Source organism: Macrobrachium nipponense, chromosome 18, assembly GCF_015104395.2.
Source record: "Macrobrachium nipponense isolate FS-2020 chromosome 18, ASM1510439v2, whole genome shotgun sequence".
NCBI classification, from domain to species: Eukaryota; Metazoa; Arthropoda; class Malacostraca; order Decapoda; family Palaemonidae; genus Macrobrachium; species Macrobrachium nipponense.
Genome location: NC_087211.1, coordinates 34,814,917 through 34,835,856, shown reverse-complemented (window position 1 = coordinate 34,835,856; position 20,940 = coordinate 34,814,917). Strand labels below are relative to the sequence as shown.

The window sequence follows — 20,940 nt, the reverse complement described above, 5'->3', positions numbered from 1 at the left end:
ACAATTACAAACCTTTGTTCTTTATGTGGGGGTTTAGCTTGTGAACACAAGCTGGAATGGCCATTTAACTTTCAGATACTAGGTCATTAAAACTACCGATGAATAGGGGGAAGCCCACCCACCCATTGTTTAGCACTCTACAGTTTTCCCCCTGTATTTGTGGGGGATGTGTACCAGACACCCCCCCACGCGAATAGCTAGAATCCGTGAATAGTTTAAATTCCTGTAAAAATGTTTAAAACGGCCTATTTTGTCAGTTGAAACTCAGGAAATACTCCCTATAAATGTTTATACTTGGTGTTTTAATAGTTTTATCACAAAGGTTCATTTTATGATGAAATTGATAAAAAAAAAAAAACAGGAATTTGTGGATATTTCTGATTGAAAAATACCTTGAAGAGGTGAATTTTCCGTGAATAATTGGGTATATGTTCCAGAGAGACATCTGCAAATATGTGAGTCCACAAATCTGGAGTGCGCAAAAATGGGGGTTTCACTGTACTTTGCTTCAGGCTGCTGTCACGTGGAGACATCTCTGTGCTCGGCCTGACTTGTCATTCACTTTCAAACTAGTACTAATGCCATTTACTTGCTGCCCTGTATTACATTCTCTCAGAAAGCCCATTGCCTACCAAGCAGGTTGACCAGGACTTAACCTGTCTGTCCTGGTCTGTCAGTTTGAGGCAGTGGCACTGAAACTGACTGCCATGGCAGCATTTCAGGTAGTCTCTTGGATTGATCTTTGGTCCTTTACGGTGGACAAGATTGCTTACCCTATGAGTGTTTGTACACCCAAGGAGGACAACGGAGTGTTTAAGAGACTGATGCTGGTTGGAGGTAGGCTATTAAGAACACTGGTATTGGGATCCTTTCTTTGCCAGATGTGAGGTGGAGGCCTTAGTGAACAGGCTTCGAGTCGACAACAACGACAAGCTTGTTCACCAGGCAATGTATAGGACCTCCAGGTCCTCACATGGTACTGCATCCCAACCCACGGGTCAGATGGGACCTTCCTCTTCGGGCGGGGAAAGTCCCAAACTTCCTTGGGCCTGTAGAGGTAACCAGTCTTCTTATTGGAATCTTCACAATAGGCAAAAACTTTCTGTTTATTTCTTCTTCTTTCATGGAGGATACTCCTTCTTTGCTATTTATGTAGAAAAATTGGATGAACTTTCATTTTGTTCATGAAACTTACCTGTCAGATATATATATAGCTGTATTTTCTGACGTCCGACAGAATTTCAAAACTCGCGGCACACGTAGTGGGCGGCCAGGTGGTAGTACCCATTCCCGCCGCTGGGAGGCGGATATCAGGAACCATTCCCATTTTCTGTTCATATTTTTTTCTGTCGCCGGTGCTGGAAACAACTGTTTGCAGTACCTCCGTCTAGGATTTTTGATTTATCTCGCTTTAAATTATCTGGATTGACTTTTGGTATAGACTTCTGGATTGTTGGATTGGCACGCGTAATAGTGGATTGGTTTTTTATTTTGGATTGGCTTTTCTGTGTACATGATGTCGGGATCAAGTACTGGGAGTTTCAGAGTGTGTGTGAGGAGTGAATGTAAGGTGAGGCTTCTTAAACCTTCAGTTGATCCTCACACAGTTTGTATGGAATGCAGGGGGCATGTTTGCTTGGTTGATGATCGGTGCAAATGAATGCAGGATTTGTCAGATGATAAATGGAAGATGTATGAGACCTATCGACGTAAATTGGAGCGCAATAGAGTCAGGAGGTCTTCCTCCAAGAGCAGTTCTACAAAAGGTAAGGAATGTAACATTTCTCCTCCTCTAACACCGGTAGATTTTGTTCAACCTAATCCTGTTTTGTTGCCTTCGGGCCCTAGTGCTGTGTCTGGAGAAGGTAACACCCTTTCTCTGATTCTTGAGTCTATTCGCGCTCTTGAATCGAAAGTGTTGGCCTTAGAAACTGGCCCTGTGAAAGTTTGTGATAGTGCCCCTAGTGTTGTGGAGGGGGCGTCAGATCGGCCCCATAATGCCTCTAGGCCTAGACCTCTATCAGACTCCCAGGACTCAGGGAGTGGGTATGTCGAAAGCCGCAAGAGGGTTACGGGGGCTCCCCACCGATCTGGCGTCCCTTCGGCAGGCCTTGTTGCTAAGTCCCAGGCTGCCAAGGAGCGCGCACGAGCGCGCGTCCTGAAGGATTGCTTTTCGTCCTCCGAAGCGTCCTCCCCGCGCAAGGGGTGGAGCGCTCGGAGAGACTCGCGTCCGTTGAAAAGGACTTTTCGTTTTGAGGACGCTTCCCGTCCTAATTCGTCCCACTTTTCGTCAGAAGGACGCGTATGACTCCGTTTCCTCCTCAGAAGAGAGGTAGTCTCAACCGACGAGGACGTTGGTTTCCGCGCACAGGCGTGTTCACCTGAGATGCAGGTAGCTGTACCTGCTAGAAGGAAGGAGGCGTCCCCTCGCCCCTCGCCTTCTCGCAGGGTCAGTCCTGCCCCTTCTTCTGCTCCTTCGTCACCTACAAAGGATATCCTTGTGTCCCTTCAGGACCAGATTACGTCTCTCATGGCTCAAAGGACTCGCCCAGCAGCAGTCGAGCCTAAGCGGAGAAAGGACGTTAGGCTGCCCGTCAAGAGGACGAAGCAGTCTCATTCTCTCTCGTCTCGTTCGTCTCTCTCTCCACCTCCGGATCGTCACTGTTCTCGTTCTCCGAGTAGATCTTTCGCTCACGCTGTGGAGGACGCTCGTCGTTCGAAGCAGGACGCTTTGCGCTCTCGGCAGGGCGCTTTTGAGGACGCTCGGCAGGACGCTCGCCGTTCGAAGCAGGACGCTTTGCGCTCTCGGCAGGACGCTTTTGAGGACGCTCGGCAGGACGCTCGTCGTTCGAAGCAGGACGCTTTTCGGACGGGGCAGGACGCTTTTGAGGACGCTCAGCAGGACGCTTGCTTGGCTAAGCAGGACGCTTTTGGCGCCTCTCGTCAGTAAGCTCGCGCTTCCTCTCGTAGGGACGTGTCTGGTAAGACAGTTCCCGTTGCTTCAAAGGACGCGCTACGTTCGCAGGATGTCCGTCCTTCAAAGGATCGTCGTAAGGGCGATTCCGTACCTGAAGCGGGGACTTCCAATCAATGGAAGTCTTTGTTCAGGCCTGAGACTGCTGGACGTACGCCCTCTCCGGATGGACGTTCTCCAGTTCCTCTTAGGGAGGAAGGGGAACTTAGTAGTCCAGGGAGTTCAGTCGAAGAAGAACCTCCTGTAGCTTCAGCTGTCTCGGACTATAAGGTTCTTGTGCGGCTGTTACGTTCATCCTTCGGGGATAAGTTTCAGCCGGCAGCCCCTAGGTCTCCTCCCTCTCAACTTTCGTCTTCTAATCTGTTTAAGACCCCTGAGTTCGTCGAAATGAAGACGTCGCTTTCGACCAAGAGGGCTTTCAAGAAGCTACAAGATTTTATGTCTCGAAGGAAGGACCAGGGCAAGACCACTTTTCGCCCTCCTCCCTCTAGACTCTCCGGGAAAGGAGGAATTTGGTATGAAAACCAAGGAGGATGTGGGAGTAAAGGTTCCTTCGTCCGCTCTTGGGGACTTCTCCAGTTTAGTGGACGCTCAGAGGAGGTCCCTCTTATCGTCTGCTAAGGTGTCCTGGACTCCTGTGGAGACGGACCACCACTTGAAGGGACTGCTGCGCACTTTGAGTGTCTTTAATTTCTTAGACTGGTGCTTGGGAGTTTTGGACCTTCAGTCTAGAAGTCCTGATTCTCTCAGTCTGGGGGAGCTGTCCAGCGTGTTGTCGTGTATGGACAAGGCCGTCAGGGATGGTTCGGAAGAGCTAGTTTCTCATTTTGGAACGGCTTTCCTAAAGAAAAGAGCTCTTTTATGTAATTTTACCGCGAAGTCGGTTTCTCCCGCTCAGAAACGGAATTGCTCTTTGCGCCTCTTTCGGACCATCTCTTCCCCCAGGCTATGGTAAAGGATCTTGCAACGAGTTTGCAGGAGAAGGCGACCCAGGACCTCTTGGTACAGTCTTCAAGACGCCCAGCAGTTCCTTCCACATCTTCATTCGGTAAACCCCCGAAGAAAGTCAAACCCTTTCGCGGGGCACCCCCCTCGAGAGCAGCTCCTCGAGGGAGAGGTTTTTCGAGAGGAAGAGCTTCATTTAAACCGAAATCCACCAAATGAAGATTTCTTGTCCTCAGACGCCAGTCGGGGCCAGGCTGAAGTTCTTTGCGGAGGCATGGAGGCAGAGAGGGGCGGATCCTTGGACTCTCAAGATCGTAAAGAGCAGGGGTTAACAAGATCCCCTTTTTACATCCTCCTCCTTTAACATCAACTCCCAGAGACCTCTCTCCGTCTTATCAGGGAGAGAAGAAAAGTATCCTTTTCGATCTTTTAGACCAGATGGTCGAAAAAAGAGCGGTGGAGCAAGTCTTGGACCTGGGGTCACCGGGCTTCTACAACAGGATTTTCCTGGTACCGAAGCAGTCGTCGGGTTGGTGCCCAGTCCTGGATGTGAGCAGGCTCAATCTTTTTGTGGAGAAGATCAAGTTCAAAATGGAGACGCCTCAGTCGGTGCTAGGAGCCTTGAGACCTGGCGACTGGATGGTGTCTCTGGACCTACAGGACGCGTACTTTCACGTCCCCGTCCACCCTCTTTCAAGGAAGTACCTGAGATTCGTCTTAGACAACAGGGTTTGGCAATTCAGAGCCCTTTGTTTCGGTCTCAGCACGGCCCCGATGGTTTTTACAATGATAATGAGGAATGTAGCGAAGTGGCTCCATTCTTCAGGGATCAGGATATCCCTCTACCTCGACGATTGGCTGATCAGAGCGTCGTCGAGACGAAAATGTCTGAAGGACCTTCAGTTGACGTTAGCCCTAGCAAAATCTCTGGGTCTTTTGGTCAACTCCGAAAAGTCGCATCTGACCCCGACACAGTCCATCGTGTATCTGGGGATTCAGATGGATTCAGTGGCTTTTCGGGCGTTTCCATCCCAGGAACGTCAGCGGCTGGGTTTAGAGAAAGTCGCAGCCTTCCTAGGGAGAGAAGCTTGTTCGGCGAGGGAGTGGATGAGTCTGCTGGGCACCATTTCCTCGCTGGAAAAGTTTGTCTCGCTGGGAAGACTGCACCTCAGGCCTCTTCAATTTTTCCTTGCGGAAGAATGGAAGTCGAAGGAGGACCTGAATGCGATCCTAAGGATCTCAAACAAAGTAAAAGACCACTTAAGATGGTGGCTCGACCCTCAGAAGTTGCGAGAGGGCTTCTCCCTAAATCTTCTGAGCCCCGACCTAGTGTTGTTCTCAGACGCTTCCATTTCCGGTTGGGGAGCAACACTAGGGGGGGAGGAAGTGTCAGGCTCCTGGAGAGGGGAACAGGTAGCCTGGCACATCAATGTAAAGGAACTGGCAGCGATATTCCTGTCGCTGCAGTTCTTCGAAGACAAACTGTCACAGAGGTCATGACTTTCCTTGTGGACTTCCCAAGAACGTTGCCCTGGAGGAGAGATCTACTCAGACAGCCTCACTTCAAAAGGTATCACCAAAACCTCTCCGCTCTGGCTCTGACTCCGTTCAGACTATCGAAAAGTTGGCCAGAGCGAGAGGCTTTTCAAAGGCAGCTGCGAGAGCAATCGCTAATGCTCGAAGAGCCTCTTCAAGAGCTGTCTACCAGTCTAAGTGGGCCTCCTTCAGGGCATGGTGCAAAAAGGAAGGAATTTCCTCTTCCACGACCTCTGTGAACCAGATAGCAGATTTCTTACTCTATTTAAGAAATGTGCTGAAATTGGCAGTTCCTACAATTAAAGGTTATAGGAGTATGTTGTCTGCCGTTTTTCGCCACAGAGGACTGGACCTCTCCGACAATAAGGATCTACACGATCTCTTAAGGTCGTTCGAAACTTCCAAGATTCCACAGGCAAGACCACCCTCATGGAATCTCGATGTGGTTTTGAAACATCTAATGCTAAGTCCCTTTGAGCCTCTCCATGAAGCTTCTCTAAGGGACTTGACGAGGAAAGCGCTTTTCCTAGCTTCTCTGGCGACGGCGAAGAGAGTTAGTGAAATCCAAGCGTTCAGTAGCCTAGTGGGCTTCAAGGGGACAACGCTGTCTGCTCGTTGAGCCAGTCTTTCTTGGCAAAAAACGAGAACCCGTCTAATCCTTGCCGAGGAGCTTTGAAATCAAAGGTATGTCGGGTCTCGTGGGTCAAGAACCAGAGAGAGCCCTGTGCCCTGTCAGGGCTCTCAAGTTCTATGTTAATAGAACTAAAGAGATAAGAGGTCCCTTAGGTAATCTCTGGTGCTCGGTGAGAGACCAGATTTGCCGTTGTCGAAGAAGCTGTGGCTTTCTTCTTGAGGGACGTCATTAAAGAGGCTCATTCATCTTTGCCAGAAGAACTGAAATATTTGAGCCTCTTTAAAGTGAAAAGCTCACGAAGTCAGAGCCGTAGAATACTTCTCTGCCTTCCAAAGGAATATGTCTATCAAAGATATCCTTGATAGCACCTTTTGGAGGAGCAATTCCGTATTCGCCTCACATTCCTCCGGGATGTGAGAACGATTTACGAGACTGTAGTTCTTTGGGGCCTTACATTTCGGCAGACACAGTTTTGTTGGGGGCTGAAGGTAGCTCTCTCCCTTATCCCTTAGCTTAGTTTAGGTTAGTTTTTTATTGTGGTTTTTGGGTTGATGGTGAGAATCTTCTATGGAAATCTCCCATTCTTTAGTTTAACTGTCAGGGGTTTTTTGGTTAGTTGGTCAGGTGGTGGTCGGTTGCTGTGTTACTGCCATATGTTTGGCTAGATGGTCTTGTCACATTGAGGTCACGTCCCCGTTGACAGAGCATCCAGTGCACCAGCACTACAGGTCCACACCTGGCTGGCAACTCTGATAAAAGCAGAAGCAGGCTTAAGTGACAGTAATCACAGAGTCTACTTTGCTATCAGGTAAGGAACCAAGAAGTAAATCTTTTACTTAATTTAAGTTTCCTAAAAATCCTATTCTGTCTCTACCCACCATCCGAAGGTGGGATTCAGCTATATATATATCTGACAGGTAAGTTTCATGAACAAAATGTTATTGTTATAATACAATTAAGTTTTGTACATGAACTTCCCTGCCAGATATATACTTAGCTTTAGTCTCCGACGTTCCGACAGAATTTCAAATCTCGCGGCACACGCGACAGGTAGGTCAGGTGGTCTACGTTACCCGCCGCTGGGTGGCGGGCGTATGAACCAATCCATCTCTCCAGCCAGATTTTTTTCTGTCGCTGAAGCGATAACAACTGTTGTCGTTTCATTCCGATATATTCTTCATTTCGTCGCTTGCCTGGAGATTGATTTGGACATTTGGTGACGTATTCGCTCTAGTTTGGCTTGGCATACGCTGGATTGTGGACCGTTATTGACTTTGCGCTGGATTTTCCTGTAGAATGTCTGATTTTGATTCTGTTTCCAAAACTCGGTTTTGTTTAGAGTATGTTTGACCGATGGATGTAAGGTGAGGTTACCGAAAGCTGCGGTTGACCCTCACACTTTCTGTGTTAAATGTAGGGGGAATGAATGTTCCTAAGTTAGTAACCCGTGTCAAGAGTGTGAGGTTTGAACGAAGATGAATATAAGGCTCTTTCTCTTATATTAGGAAACTTGAAAGGGATAGGGTACGTAAAGCTTCTTCAAGGAGTTCGAGCAGGTCGAGAATGAGTGAGAATGAAACTACATTAATGTAGTTTTAGAAACCTTCCTCCCAGGTCTCAGCTCCTGCTCCCCGCACCGAAGCTGTAGATTCGTCTTCGGAGGCGGCGGCCTCAAAAGCTTGTTCCTTGTGTTCTAAAGAAGACAAGAATCTTCGTTTTTTTTTATCTGATCAAGGTAAGAGTGTCCCAGTGATGATAAGTGCAGTGTACCCAGTGATGTGGAGGGTGCGTCTGACTGGCTCCTTAGTGCCTCCAGGCCTAGACCTCTTCCAGACTCCCAGTTCCAGTGGAGGAGGAAAGTCGAAAGCCGCAGGAGGGCTAGGGAGAGCCCCACCAGTCAGGCGTCCCCTCGGCAGATCCTGAAGTTCGCTCCCAGGCCGCCTTGGATCGTAAGAAGAAGAATATTCTTCGTCAGTGTTTTTCGTCATCCTCTTCTCCTTCGCCGAAGCGTGTTGGAGCTCTAAGGAGGCGTCACGCCCGTTGAAGAGGGCTGCGGAGGCTCCCTTCAGTACGTTAGCGTCCAACACAGAAGACTTTTCTGATGTAGCTTCCTTGCAAGCAAAGAAGCATAGGAGAGCCAGTGATCGCCCTCCTTCTCCCGCTCCTCGCGCTGAGCTTGCTTCGGAAGAAGATCCTGGGGACTCTCCTTCTCGAGTGCTAGCGGGCCTACAAGCTCAGATCACAGCCTTGGCGGACTCCTTGGCATCGAGATCGCGTAGAAGGAAGGATTTGTCTCTCCCTATCAAGAGATCGAGGCGCGTTTCGTCGGAAGAGCGCTCTCCTTGTAATCGGCGATCTCCTTCTTATTTTGAGGATACTTCTACACATCGTAACATTTCACGAGAGGAACACCACTCCCGCTCGGGGAGGTTGTCGGAGACGACATTCGAGGATAGGCGCTCCTTGGACTATGAAGATATTTCCCCAGATCGGATTCCTGACCTCGGGTAGACGCTCAGCCCCTTCTGTTTCTCCTTCTTCTAGAGTTCGGGCGGAAGAAGAGAGAGTCGCTCAGGTCATAGAAGACTTATTTCGTCGTCTCCGTCTCATCTTTCTTCTCCTCGCCTTCTCAGAGAACCTAGGGATTGCCCTTCTGAAAGTAGGCGCACTTCTCCTTCCGACTACTGTCGTCGGGCGTCGGATAAACGTGACTGGTAGGCGCTCATCGCATGGAGTTCGCTCCTCCCATGTAAGACATCAAGAGTCTAGTAGGAGCCCTGCTCCATGGTAAGCGTCCTTCTTTTAGTAGCTGTTCTCCTGGAGAAAGACGCCTTGATCCTCGTTGCTTCGTTCTCCTAGTAGGCGCTCTTCGTTCTCGAGACTCCCTACTCCTGATCGGTCTCCTCTTGCTAGAAGTCAGGAACGCCTCAAGCGCCCTGCTTCTGTTAGGCGCTCGGAGCCTTACAGACGTTCTCCCCTTGGTAAGGACCAAGATCTCGCCGAACGCCCTGTTCCGTTTAAGCGCTCGGGAGCATAGCAGCCGCTCTCCGCTTCGTAGGCATCAAGAGCCTCTCAAGCGCCCTGCTCCTGGATATTTTTAGCAACCCTATTTTGAGCAACGTCGCCGCTTGGTAGCGCCAGGATTCCCCCTAAGCGCCCTGTGACAGATAGGCGCTCGGCGTGGTAGCCGCTCCTCACGATCGGCGCCAGGATTTTAGTAGGCGCTCTCCCTCTCGTAGTTTCCCCCCTAGGGATAGACGTGGTCTTTCTAGGAAAGGAGTCCTTCCTCTTTTGCTGTTAAGAGTTTGTCTGCATTTAGGAAGGAAGGCGAGTTTAGACAAGAAATTTCGGATAAGCGTCCTTCTTTTACGACTTCGTCGTTCTCCTGTACGCCTCTCTACTTTGGAATCTTCTCCTCATTCAAGACGTTTGTCTCCTTCATTGCACTGTACCCCAGCTAGGAAACTCATCTAAGGATTCTCATAAGGATCCTCATCCCCGTTCTCCTCTTCAAGAAAGACCAGGAAGCCTCTGAGGAAGAAACCTAATACATCGGCAACAGTTTTCTTCGTACAAGAAGCTCACAGAGCTTCTCCTTCAGGAGTTCGGAGAGTCTTTGAGCCCTACTGCTCCTCCTTCTCCACACTCGTTGTTCTCCACAGCGAAAGCAACGAAAGGATCTTCGTGTGTGAGAATGAAACCGACTCTTTCTATGAAGAAAGCGCTCAAGAGTTTCGGTTCATGGATGCGTACTAAAGAAGAAGCGGGGAAAACTATGTTTGCCTTCCCTCCGTCGAAGCTTTCAGGACGGACAGGATTTTGGTATGAGGACAGGAGAACCCTTGGGACTGGGCCTTCCGTCTTCAGCTGACGCAGATTTTTCGGCACTAGTAGACGCCACTAGAAGATCAGCTTTGAATTCGGCCAAAACTACGTAGGGCAATGAATGAAATAGATCACATTCTAAAAAGGCATTTTTAGAGTCTTGGAAGTTTTCAACTTTCTCGATTGGTCCCTCGGAGTCTAGCCAAGAAAACTCAAGGACCGGACACGTTTTCTCCGGAGGATTTGAATTGTGTCTTATCCTGTATGGATAAATCGGTGAGGGATGGGGCCAGCGAAATAGCTTCACTGTTTGGAGCAGGGTTCTTGAAGAAAAGATCAGTATTTTTGCTCATTTTTAACAAAGTCTGTCTCACATGCTCAGAGATCGTCTTGCTTTTTGCCCCTCTCTCTACGCAGCTGTTTCCTAAACACCTGGTTCAAGACATTTCGAAGGCTCTCTCTGCCAAAGCTACGCAGGACCTTCTAGCGCAGTCTGCAAGGAAGCCGCGCCCTACCTTCAGACTAAGACGAAAGAAACCTAAGCCGACCTCTCAGGAACCCTTTCGAGGGGCTTCTACCTCTAGATCCTCTTCGTTCAGAGGTCGGAAACCAAACAGAAGAGGGAGGACTTTTACGAAGTCAATCAAACCTCCCAAGTAAGACTCAAGTCCTTCAGACAACTGTAGGCGCCAGGCTTTTACAGTTTGCAGAAGTCTGGGCCCAGAAAGACGCAGAGATGCCTGGACCCTGTCAATTTTGAGGAAGGGCTATCTCATCCCGTTCTCTTCGAGGCCTCCTTGACGAATACCCCGAGGGAGTTGACGGCCAGATACAGGGACCCCATCATGAATCAAGCCCTCCGACTAGCGGTAGATCAGATGCTGGAAAAGGAGGCGATCGAACTAGTGGCAGATCATCTTTCGGCAGGCTTTTACAACCGCCTGTTCCTAGTTCCGAAATCCTCAGGGGGATGGAGACCGGTGTTGGATGTAAGCGCCCTGAACTTCTTCGTCGAAAAGAAGAAGTTCAAGATGGAGACCACTGCCTCTGTGTTAGCAGCACTCCGTCCAGGGGACTGGATGGTGTCCCTTGGACTTACAGGACGTCTTACTTCCACGTACCAATCCATCCTTCCTCGAGGAAGTTTCTAAGATTCATGATGGGGGGAAGAATCTTCCAATTCAGGGGGCCCTGTGTTTTGGCCTCTCCACACGGCCCCCCAAGTCTTTACGGCCATCATGAGGAATGTGGCACAATGGCTTCACCTAGAACGGGGTGAGGATTTCGCTCTATCTCGACGATTGGCTTATAAGGGCCAGTTCCAGAGATCTTTGTCTGAAGGACTTGAAGAAAACCCTGATTTGACTTATTCCTTAGGACTTCTGGTCAATCTGCAGAAGTCAAGTCTGATTCCCGCTCAAGAGTGCGTTTATCTGGGGATCCAGATGAACTCTCTGAGTTTTCGGGCTTTTCCGTCACAGGAGAGGATAGCCCGGGGACTCGAAAAGAAAAAGTAACAACCTTCTTAGGGAAAGAAGTATGCACAGTGAGGGAGTGGATGAGTCTGCTGGGGACGCTCTCCTCACTGGAGCAATTTGTTTCCCTAGGAAGGTTGCACCTGAGACCGATCATCCAATTCTTTTCTTCATCGGAAGAATTGGAGTCGTCCTTCTCAGGATTTGAAGTTCTCCCTGTCAATTTCTCTTCAAATCAAGAAGGAGTTAGCATGGTGGGCGGATCCCCAACAAGTTCTCGCAGGGACTGCCTCTTCAATCCACCAGAACCCCAGCCTAGGTGTTGTTCTCCGATGCGTCGGAAACAGGCTTGGGGGCGACTCTGGGAACCAAGGAGGTGTCAGGAACCTGGGTGGGGACCAGTCGTCCTGGCACATCAACAGGAAAGAACTAATAGCCGTGTGGCTTGCTCTGAAGGAGTTCGAGTCAGATGTGACAGGAGCAGTTGTGCAAATAAACTCGGACAACACCACGGCTCTGGCATACATCAGGAAACAGGGGGGGACGCATTCCTTCTCTCTGTACGAAACAGCAAGAGATCTTCTTCTGTGGACAGAAGAAAGGGGGATAAAACTTCTCACAGATTCGTACAGAGAAAGGAATGTAAGGGCAGATCTCCTCAGCAGGAAAGATCAGGTCCTTCCCACAGAGTGGACTCTGCACCAAGATGTTTGCCAGAGCCTTTGGAAGTTGTGGGGACCAGGCCGTCGCTTAGACCTGTTTGCAACTTCAAAGAACAAAAGACTGGATCTGTATTGCTCGACCATCTCGGGTCCAGGAGCAATAGGGATAGACGCTCTCCTACTCGATTGGAAAGGACTCGATGTATACGCGTTTCCCCCTTCAAGATTCTGGGTTGACTTTAAAAAAGTTCGCAGAGTCAGATTCCGCGAGGATGACTTTGATAGCTCCCTTTTGGCCAGCACAAGATTGGTTCACAGAGGTGCTGGAATGGCTAGTGGATTTTCCAAGATCGCTTCCTCTAAGGAGCGATCTACTCAGACAGCCCCACTTCGACAGGTACCACAAAAACCTCCCCGCTCTCAGTCTGACTGGCTTCAGACTGTCCAGAAACTGGTCAGAGCGAAAGGCTTTCGTCAGCAGCTGCTAAGGCAATCGCTAGAGCGAGGAGGTCTTCCACCTTACGAGTGTACCAGTCGAAGTGGGATGTCTTCAGAAGATGGTGCAAGAGGAATAACGTTTCCTCTTCCAGTACCTCTGTGGAATCAAATTGCAGACTTCTTTTATTCTTAAGACAAGAATGTGCTTAGTCGTTTCGACGATTAAAGGCTATCGTAGTATGTTGGCGAATGTCTTCAGGCACAGGGGCCTCAACTTATCGGAAGATAAGGACCTACAGGACCTTATTAGGTCTTTTTGATACAACGAAAATGCAGTCTCCTAAGACACCTAGCTGGAATTTGGATGTAGTCCTTCAATTCCTTCTGGTCCTCTAGGTTTGAACCCCCTAATTCAGCCTCATTCAGAGACCTTACAGGAAGACTCTGTTTTGATGGCTCTAGCTTCCGCCAGAAGAGTGAGTGAGCCTTAGGCGATTGATGGTAATGTGGGTTTTAAGGAGGACTCTCTCATTTGCTCTTTCCTTCCTGGTTTTCTTGCAAAGAATGAGAACCCATCAAGTCCATGGCCCAAGAACTTCGAGATTCGTGGGTTATCTTCTTTGGTAGGAGAAGAACCCGAGAGAACTCTTTGCCCAGTGAGAATGGTGAAATACTACCTTAGAAGAAAGAGCAACTGAAAGCCAACCGAGAGGTCCTGTGGTGTTCAGTAAAAGAGCCTACTCGTCCATTGTCGAAGAACGCATTGTCCTTCTTCTTGAGAAGCCTCATCAAAGAAGCACACGGATCCTGCAGAGAAGAACATCTTAGGCTTCTTAAAGTGAAAGCACACGAAGTAAGAGCCATAGCAACTTCTCTTGCTTTCAACAAGAATATGTCCGTGCGAAATCTGATGGAGACAACGTTCTGGAGATGTCAGTCAGTGTTCGCGAACCAATACTTACGTGATGTGAGAATCACTTACGAAAAATGCTTCGCCTTGGGCCCGTACGTATGCGGATTCAGTGCTGGGCAGGGAGCTGGAACTCATCCTGTTTAGGTAGTATAAATTTTTCCCCCTTGTATTTGTTGTTGTTGGTTGCCTTAAAGAGGATGCATGAAGGCATCTCTTTAGGTCGTAATACTAACCTTTAGTAGTTTGGGTAGGTGGTCTGATGAGTGTGGCTCCTTGCAGTAGTAGTGGTTAGGACCTGTTAAGATAGGGACGAACTCCCTTTAACAGGATCCGACTTGGATTCTACCACACAAAGGGATCATATATCCCAGTGGTAGATCCGAGAGTCTTTCAGCATCAGGTCACGTCCTAGCTGTAGCTCTCCAGGCAACGCAGACTCAGAGACAGTATTCAATGAAGTCTTCTGCCTGAACAGTAAGAACCAAGGGTTAATTATATCCTACAACATCAGTTGTTTCTTATCTCTCCTTATTACTTTAGCTGTCTCTTACCCTCCACCAAGGGTGCCAATCAGCTAAGTATATATCTGGCAGGGAAGTTCATGTACAAAAATGATATTGTTAAACTACAATAAAGTTTTGTACATACTTACCTGGCAGATATATACGTCTAATGGCCCACCCAGCCTCCCCTCAGGAGACAGGTGAAAGAAAAAAATCTGGCTGGAGAGATGGATTGGTTCATACGCCCGCCACCCAGCGGCGGGTAAGGTAGACCACCTGACCTACCTGTCGCGTGTGCCGCGAGATTTGAAATTCTGTCGGAACGTCGGAGACTAAAGCTAAGTATATATCTGCCAGGTAAGTATGTACAAAACTTTATTGTAGTTTAACAATATCATTTTGTTCATACTTACCTGGCAGATATATATAATTAGAGTGCCCACCCTCCTCCCCTCAGGAGACAAGGGTCATGAATAAAATATGAACAGAAAATGGGAATGGTTCCTGATATCCGCCTCCCAGCGGCGGGAATGGGTACTACCACCTGGCCGCCCACTACGTGTGCCGCGAGTTTTGAAATTCTGTCGGACGTCAGAAAATACAGCTATATATATATCTGCCAGGTAAGTATGAACAAACTTAATTGTATTATAACAATAACATTTTCCACACTAACTAGCTATTTCTTCTTTTTTTCTTCTATCATCTTGAAGGGAATTATTTTCTTTCTTCTGTGAAGGGGTTAATTGTCACTGGCTTGAAGAGTTATTTGGATTTGGGTGGCTGTTACTTACTTCTATTACTTCCTTATTGGTTCCCTTATTATTGAACCAACAGCTTTTAGTTAAATGCCCAATCTTCTTGCAAATTCCACAGCTTCTAGGCTTTCTCCATTCATTAGTGGAATGATTTGTATACCCTCAATTTTCGCATGCTGCCTTTGGTCGTGCTGAATAGTTCCCTTGACTTGAATTATTTGTGTTTGAAGATTGACCAGGCTTATATGTCATGGGGGGACCATTTCTTGGATAATTCTGTCTTCCTTTCTGGTTAGGATTCCATTTTCTGTTATGATTTTGGGCATATTTCCCTTTAAAAGGAGTACATCTATTCCTGGCTTGTCTGGCATTGTAATTAATTCCATTTGAATGGTTATTATTTCTGCCTTTCCATTCATTTTGTTTTTCTATTACTCTTGCAAATAACTTAGAAAAATCTATCTCTGCCTTCTGTATTTCTTGTTTCATTGTTTTTAATGTTTGAAGGCCATTACTCTTGGGATCAATTTTTAATTTTTCGAAAGGCTTTCTTTTCATTTTCTCTTTGAGCGTTATATATGGTTCCATATGCCAAGTAGTTTAAGACGTATCTTACATTATCTAACTCCCTTTCATCATCACCAAACTGTCTTATCCCCAATGGTGATGTTATTGACTTCAAGTCTTCTATTATTTTGTCTATGGGCATTTTCAGCCTTTGCATAGAGCTCTGCCATGAATTCATATTGGGGGGATTTGTAGGAACTTAGTAATATTATATAAGGTATCCTCTTTACTCACGGGCGGGTTCCCAGAGCATCAAAACAAATTGTTTTGAATTCATCATATTTAGTTAATTTGCTGAAACTACCAGAATTCAGTTTTATGTGCACCACAGTGTTCTGAAATAACGAGAAGCAAGGCTTCATTAATTTTAGCTTTTTCATCTGTTATTCCCCCTGAAGATATTCAGCTGTCAGCATCAGCTAACCAACGATTAACGGTACTCATATGCTTGTAGTTTACTTTTGTCTGGATGGGAAGCTTCAACTTATCCACAGAAACGTATGGCTTGTGGCTATTACAGCCTCTTGATTCATTCTTCTGTTTTGAAACTTGTTAATACCATTAGAAATTATATTATTAGTATTATTGGCCCTATTATGATTATTGTTATTTGTGTTATTAGGATTAGTATTTCCCTGAATCACCACAGTTTGTGAAATTGGAACTGGGATTCTACTGCGTCTGTCTGTTGTTGGTCTTAAATTGTATGAGTGATCTCTAACAGTGTCAAGTAATTCATTAAAAGATTTTATGCATTTCCCCCAAAAAATTATTCACATATGCTACTCATCATTACACAACAGCATAAAAATTCATATGTGAAATTGGGCACAAAAGTATCACTACAATTATTCAAACAAAGTGATACGCAACACAATAAACAAAGAAAAATTATATGTATGGTTCACTATGCACAACAGTACCTAAAAAAAATTCTCATGCTCTGTTAATTCAAAGGTATAAAAGTATATAACAAAAAAAATTTGTTAAATTGAATTCAAACTCCACAACCTGTTAAAGGAAATTATTCAAATAAATGGGAAACAAATACATAAGTATTCAAAATCATATATCACCAACCGAGTGTTAAAAAAATACTTACTATGATTTTCCTAGCTATCAAATCATCCAAAAAAATTTTTTTTTTTAAATCTTTATACCCTTATTGAGAGAGAATTAAAAAAAAGTTTTATATTTTCTAAGAGAAAGAATACACAATCTTTTCACACACTTTTATAGAGAGAGAATAAAAAAATTCAGCTTCAGCACACATACGTATGTTATTGTCGTTCTATTTGCTTTGATTCCGATATCACTTCCTTCATTGTCGGCACTCAAATTCACCTGTTGTATTTCAAAATCAATCTTGACTGACGCTGTTTTCTCGTTTCGTTGTTCGGCAAAGATTCATCCTTGTAGAAAAGATTGTGTAACGTTGAGAGAATTAAGCTTCAGCACACTTGTGTATGTTATTGTCGTTCTATTTCCTTTGATTCCAATATCATTTCCTTCGTTGTCGGCACTCAGATTTGCCTGTTGTGTTTCAAAATCAATCTTGACTGAGGCCATTTTCTTGTTTCGTTGTTCGGCAAAGATTCGTCCTTGTCGAAAATTCTTCAGTAACATTGATTCTTTAACGGGAATGTTTTTCGTTCCTCTGTAATGCACTCGTCCGTTTTTAACAGATTAGTATTTATAGAAATCTGTTTCCTGGCTCGATTATGTTATGTCTTCTTCGCGCACTTATTATGCCTTCGTTTCATAACAGCCTACATCTGGTTGTTTCTTTTCTTCGAGGGGAAAAACAAAACTTTTCATGCTGTTGTATAAGGTTTATGATTGCACTTTTCATTGACGTCTTCAAGCAGGATTTTATTGATCACTATTATTCTTCACCGTTGTTATTAATTCTAAGTTCTGTTTGTCGATTGGTGTCACTGTTGTAACTCTAAATGTGTCTATTTTAACTATCTTCACTGCACATTACGTCTCCTGGATTCCACAATAGCTGGCACCATTTTATGTTTTACTCTTTTTTTTTAAAGTAGAGTGTTCTAATGTATGTTCTCTTACCTGCTTCTTTCTTTTTGATGATTGTTCTGGTGTCTGGTTCTATGTTTAATTTTATGCTTCTTCTTAATGTTAGTTCTGGATTAGTAATCTTAATAGTCTTAGTCTCTCAGGAGAAGTTTGAATGAGACAAACGGCAGAGTTTTTTTTCTTACTGTTGCAAAGAATACAAGTCACAACTACAAAATTTATAAAGTGAGAATTTGGTTTGGACCACCGGCATAGTGCATGCTTCTTTACTGTACGACGGCTGCCAGTCCCCTCTCTCTTCTTCTGGCGTTCTGAAATTCAGTCACCCTCTGTTCAAATTCGGCCCAACCTCCTCAGGTGGTTTAGGTTCTAGTTCTCCGCCCAACTGGATTCTGGATTCTGGATTTGTGGAGCGGTCTTTCCCTTATCTTTCCCCATCATCTTTTAGGTGGGGTTAACATGTTGATTCCTCCTCTTCCATGCGGAGTCAATAATTTAACATGTTAATACCTCCTCCTGGTGGTGGAGCTTCATTATCGATAGAGCTGAGTAAGTCTGGTGCGAGGTCACAGGTCAAAGTTTTTATGACGGTCTTAAGATTTTAGTTGCGATGGTGTTATGGTCCAGCTTCCTGTGACTAAGGTTTTCTTAAGTCTAGACTTGTTGATCATATTCTGACTCACACACCGAAGCTCAATTCTCTCTCTCTTTCTCTTTCTTGTTATTTTACTGTACTTTGATTATTCTCTCTCCTTTGTTTTTATGCTACCCTATCTACTATTATTTCTTATAGCTATCATTACAAGTGGCTTATGGGCCGTCCTTTCGAGTCTCTCAGTTCTGCTTCTCTCAAGAACCTTTTAGGAAGACCCTTTTCCTAGTAGCCCTGGCTATGGCTAAACGCATAAGTGAAATATATGCGATCAACGAGAGAATAGGCTTCTCCCAAGACGATGCAGTCTGCCATTTCACATGGGGGTTCTTGGCTAAGAATGATTATTTGGCTAGCCATGGTCTTGCTCCTTCCATATCTAGAATTTATTGAATATCCTGGGTCCTGACGAAGAAGAAAGGGTTATTTGGCCTGTTAGAGCCCTGAAGTACTATCTACATAGGACCAAGAAAATCAGAGGACCTTCTTGTAACCTCTGGTGTTTTATCAAGAATCCTTCTCTCCCTATTTCTAAGAATGCCCTTTCATTCTTTATCAGAGACCTGATCTCTGAAGCTCATTCCCGGATTTAGGAAAACACTTTCCCTTGATCAAAGTTGAATTCATGAAGTCAGAGCAACGGAAACATCTCTCACCTTTAAATAATTTATCCCTCTCGGCTATTCTTCGTAACTTATTGCAGGTGCAATACAATTTTCACATCTTACTTGAAAGAAGAGGAAACAGTATTGGAAAACTGCAGTACCCTCATCCTTTGGCAGTGGCTAGCATGGTATTGGGGGAAGCAGCATAGGAGAGAGAGACTCTCTTCTGTCTCTTCGCTTTGTAAGGATGTTGAGTTTTTGGGGAGCCTGGGGGGTAACATTATACCTGGAGTGCCCACCAGTTCATTGGATGGGTAGTAGTTGGCAACAGCCGTGTTACCGTGAATTTTGAGTTCAGGATGCTGCGTGAGCATAATCGTTAGCCAAGTAATTACTTGGTAAGTATTATATATGATCTAATTTTCTCATAAACATGTCATTTTCTATAATGTGTTTATTTTGGATTGTATGTTTTGATTTATTTTGTTTGTTTTTGGGCAGTGGATTCATTGGACAGAGTTGGGCAATGCTGTTTGCCAGTGTTGGATACCAAGTGCGCATATACGATGCCAACCAAGATCAAGTAAGTACTTACAGTATTTATCCATAACCTTCCAAAAGGTATTGGAGCTATTCACAACTGTATGAAGTCAAACCCATGTTATATTTTTTAGGAGGAATGATATTCCAGCACTATCTTGAGTACCAAAAATGAATAGGAACAGAGAGAGATGGGGAATGATGTTGTGGTAGAAGGCTAGATAGAAGAGGAGCTGAAGGGATTTATGTTACTTTGGTGACACACTGCACTCTGAAGTAGTATCAAGCAGATGATCAGATAAAAAAGTAGCAACATCCTGGTTGGAGTGAGTGATTGTGAATAAGGCTCACACTACCCTGTGCCTCAGAAGCAGACACTAGCAAAGTAATGAGGAGATTTTGAAAGAGGGTGACTATGATAATGTTAACAATTATGGCCAGAGTGCAGAGGGAAAATCATGTCGCAACAGTGGAAGTGGCAGAGCGAGGTGGTGTCCAGTGGCTGGAAAATGGACCTGGACTCCAAAGATTGAGATGGTTTGGATACTTGATGAGAAGGGATGAAGAACAGTTAGTAAAGTAGATATGTTAGTGTAGTTGGAGGAAGACTTGTAGAGAAATTGAGGAAATTATGGAAAAGGGGCTTGAAGGAACTGATCAGATGAAAATTCAGGTAGAAAGTGCTCAAGACAGAAAAATTAAGAAAAATCATTTAAATATAAGCCCATTAAGGGACAGTCCCTTTTGTTAAAAATGTTCATGATGTTTATTATCATGGTAGAGGGAGGTAGGTAAAGGCTATTGTAGTCATTCCTTCAAACATAACCATTAACAGTGACAAAACTGGTCTTGTGCCTCCAAATCAGTCACTTTGGTATAAAAACAATGTAACTGTAATTTGTATTTTTGGATGAAGTTTGTTTGCAAGGTATTTTCTCTTCAGATTTCTGCAGCTTTGGACAATATCAAGAAACAGTTAAAGACCCTGAAAGAATCAGGATTGCTTCGTGGAAAATTAACAGCTGATCAACAGATCCAGTGCATAAAAGGTATGTAGATACCAGTTTGGTTAAACTACCTTATTTATTGCTATATAGAATATTTAAGTAAATATATTATTGAAAAAATAAAACATATTGTATCTTAACATAGACAAATATTTCAGTATATCCCAAACAATATATCAAATTATAAACTCGCTAACAAAGAAAGAAATGGAGCAGGCCCCATCCTCCCTGAAGGGGCAATATTACCCCAGAGAGAGATGGGGCAGCATTATACATAAAAGAGCTGATTAATATGCAGCAGGAATAGGCTTGGAAGCAGATCTACTGTAAGTTGCATCTGCCATAGGTGAAGCAAGGAAGTGTGAACATGGGAACCCTGGAAGGCTGAGGCTAAGGTAAAAAACCGGCTTGGGTAGGTGGAGAGCAAAGCAAATGTCTGCTCTCCAAGGCAGTTGAAGAAAGACTAATGAGTCACTTGTTTTGCCAGTTTCAGCAGGATGTAGATTGTTAATGTAATCAGTTTTCTGTTGTTATATGTTAGATTTTCTTTTTAATTTTATTTTGAACATTGATCAGTAAGAACCTCTAAGGTATTATTCCAGTTTTATTGACCCTATGAGATGCGTGTACTGCTGAGGGAAGGATCATATGTTTGATTGCGAATTAGAACTAACATGCAGAATCAATAGTCTTTAAATGAATCATGCGCGGAAATTGATTCTAAGTGAAGAGAGCTTGTTATTTTTTAGAAACACTAAAGACGAATATAGGTTTTGTAAGACTTATTTAAAGGTGGGAGTATGTTTTTTTGTTTGTTTGCTTCCCCTTTTAGTAACTGGATGGGTAATGCCATTTCTCTTTGATCT

At 45.1% G+C, this 20,940-nt stretch overlaps 1 protein-coding gene across 1 annotated transcript in view; it reads left to right on the top strand.

Moving 5' to 3' along the window:
- LOC135196960 (lambda-crystallin homolog) overlaps nt 1-20,142 on the top strand; it is a 24,798-nt gene extending 4,656 nt beyond the window's left edge. Inside the window, exons 2-3 of the mRNA XM_064223818.1 lie at nt 19,029-19,110; nt 20,011-20,142. Of these exons, the coding sequence (XP_064079888.1) occupies nt 19,029-19,110; nt 20,011-20,124 (196 nt within the window). The 3' untranslated portion in view covers nt 20,125-20,142. The remainder of the gene's footprint in view (nt 1-19,028; nt 19,111-20,010) is intronic.
- Nucleotides 20,143-20,940: the final 798 nt, after the last annotated feature.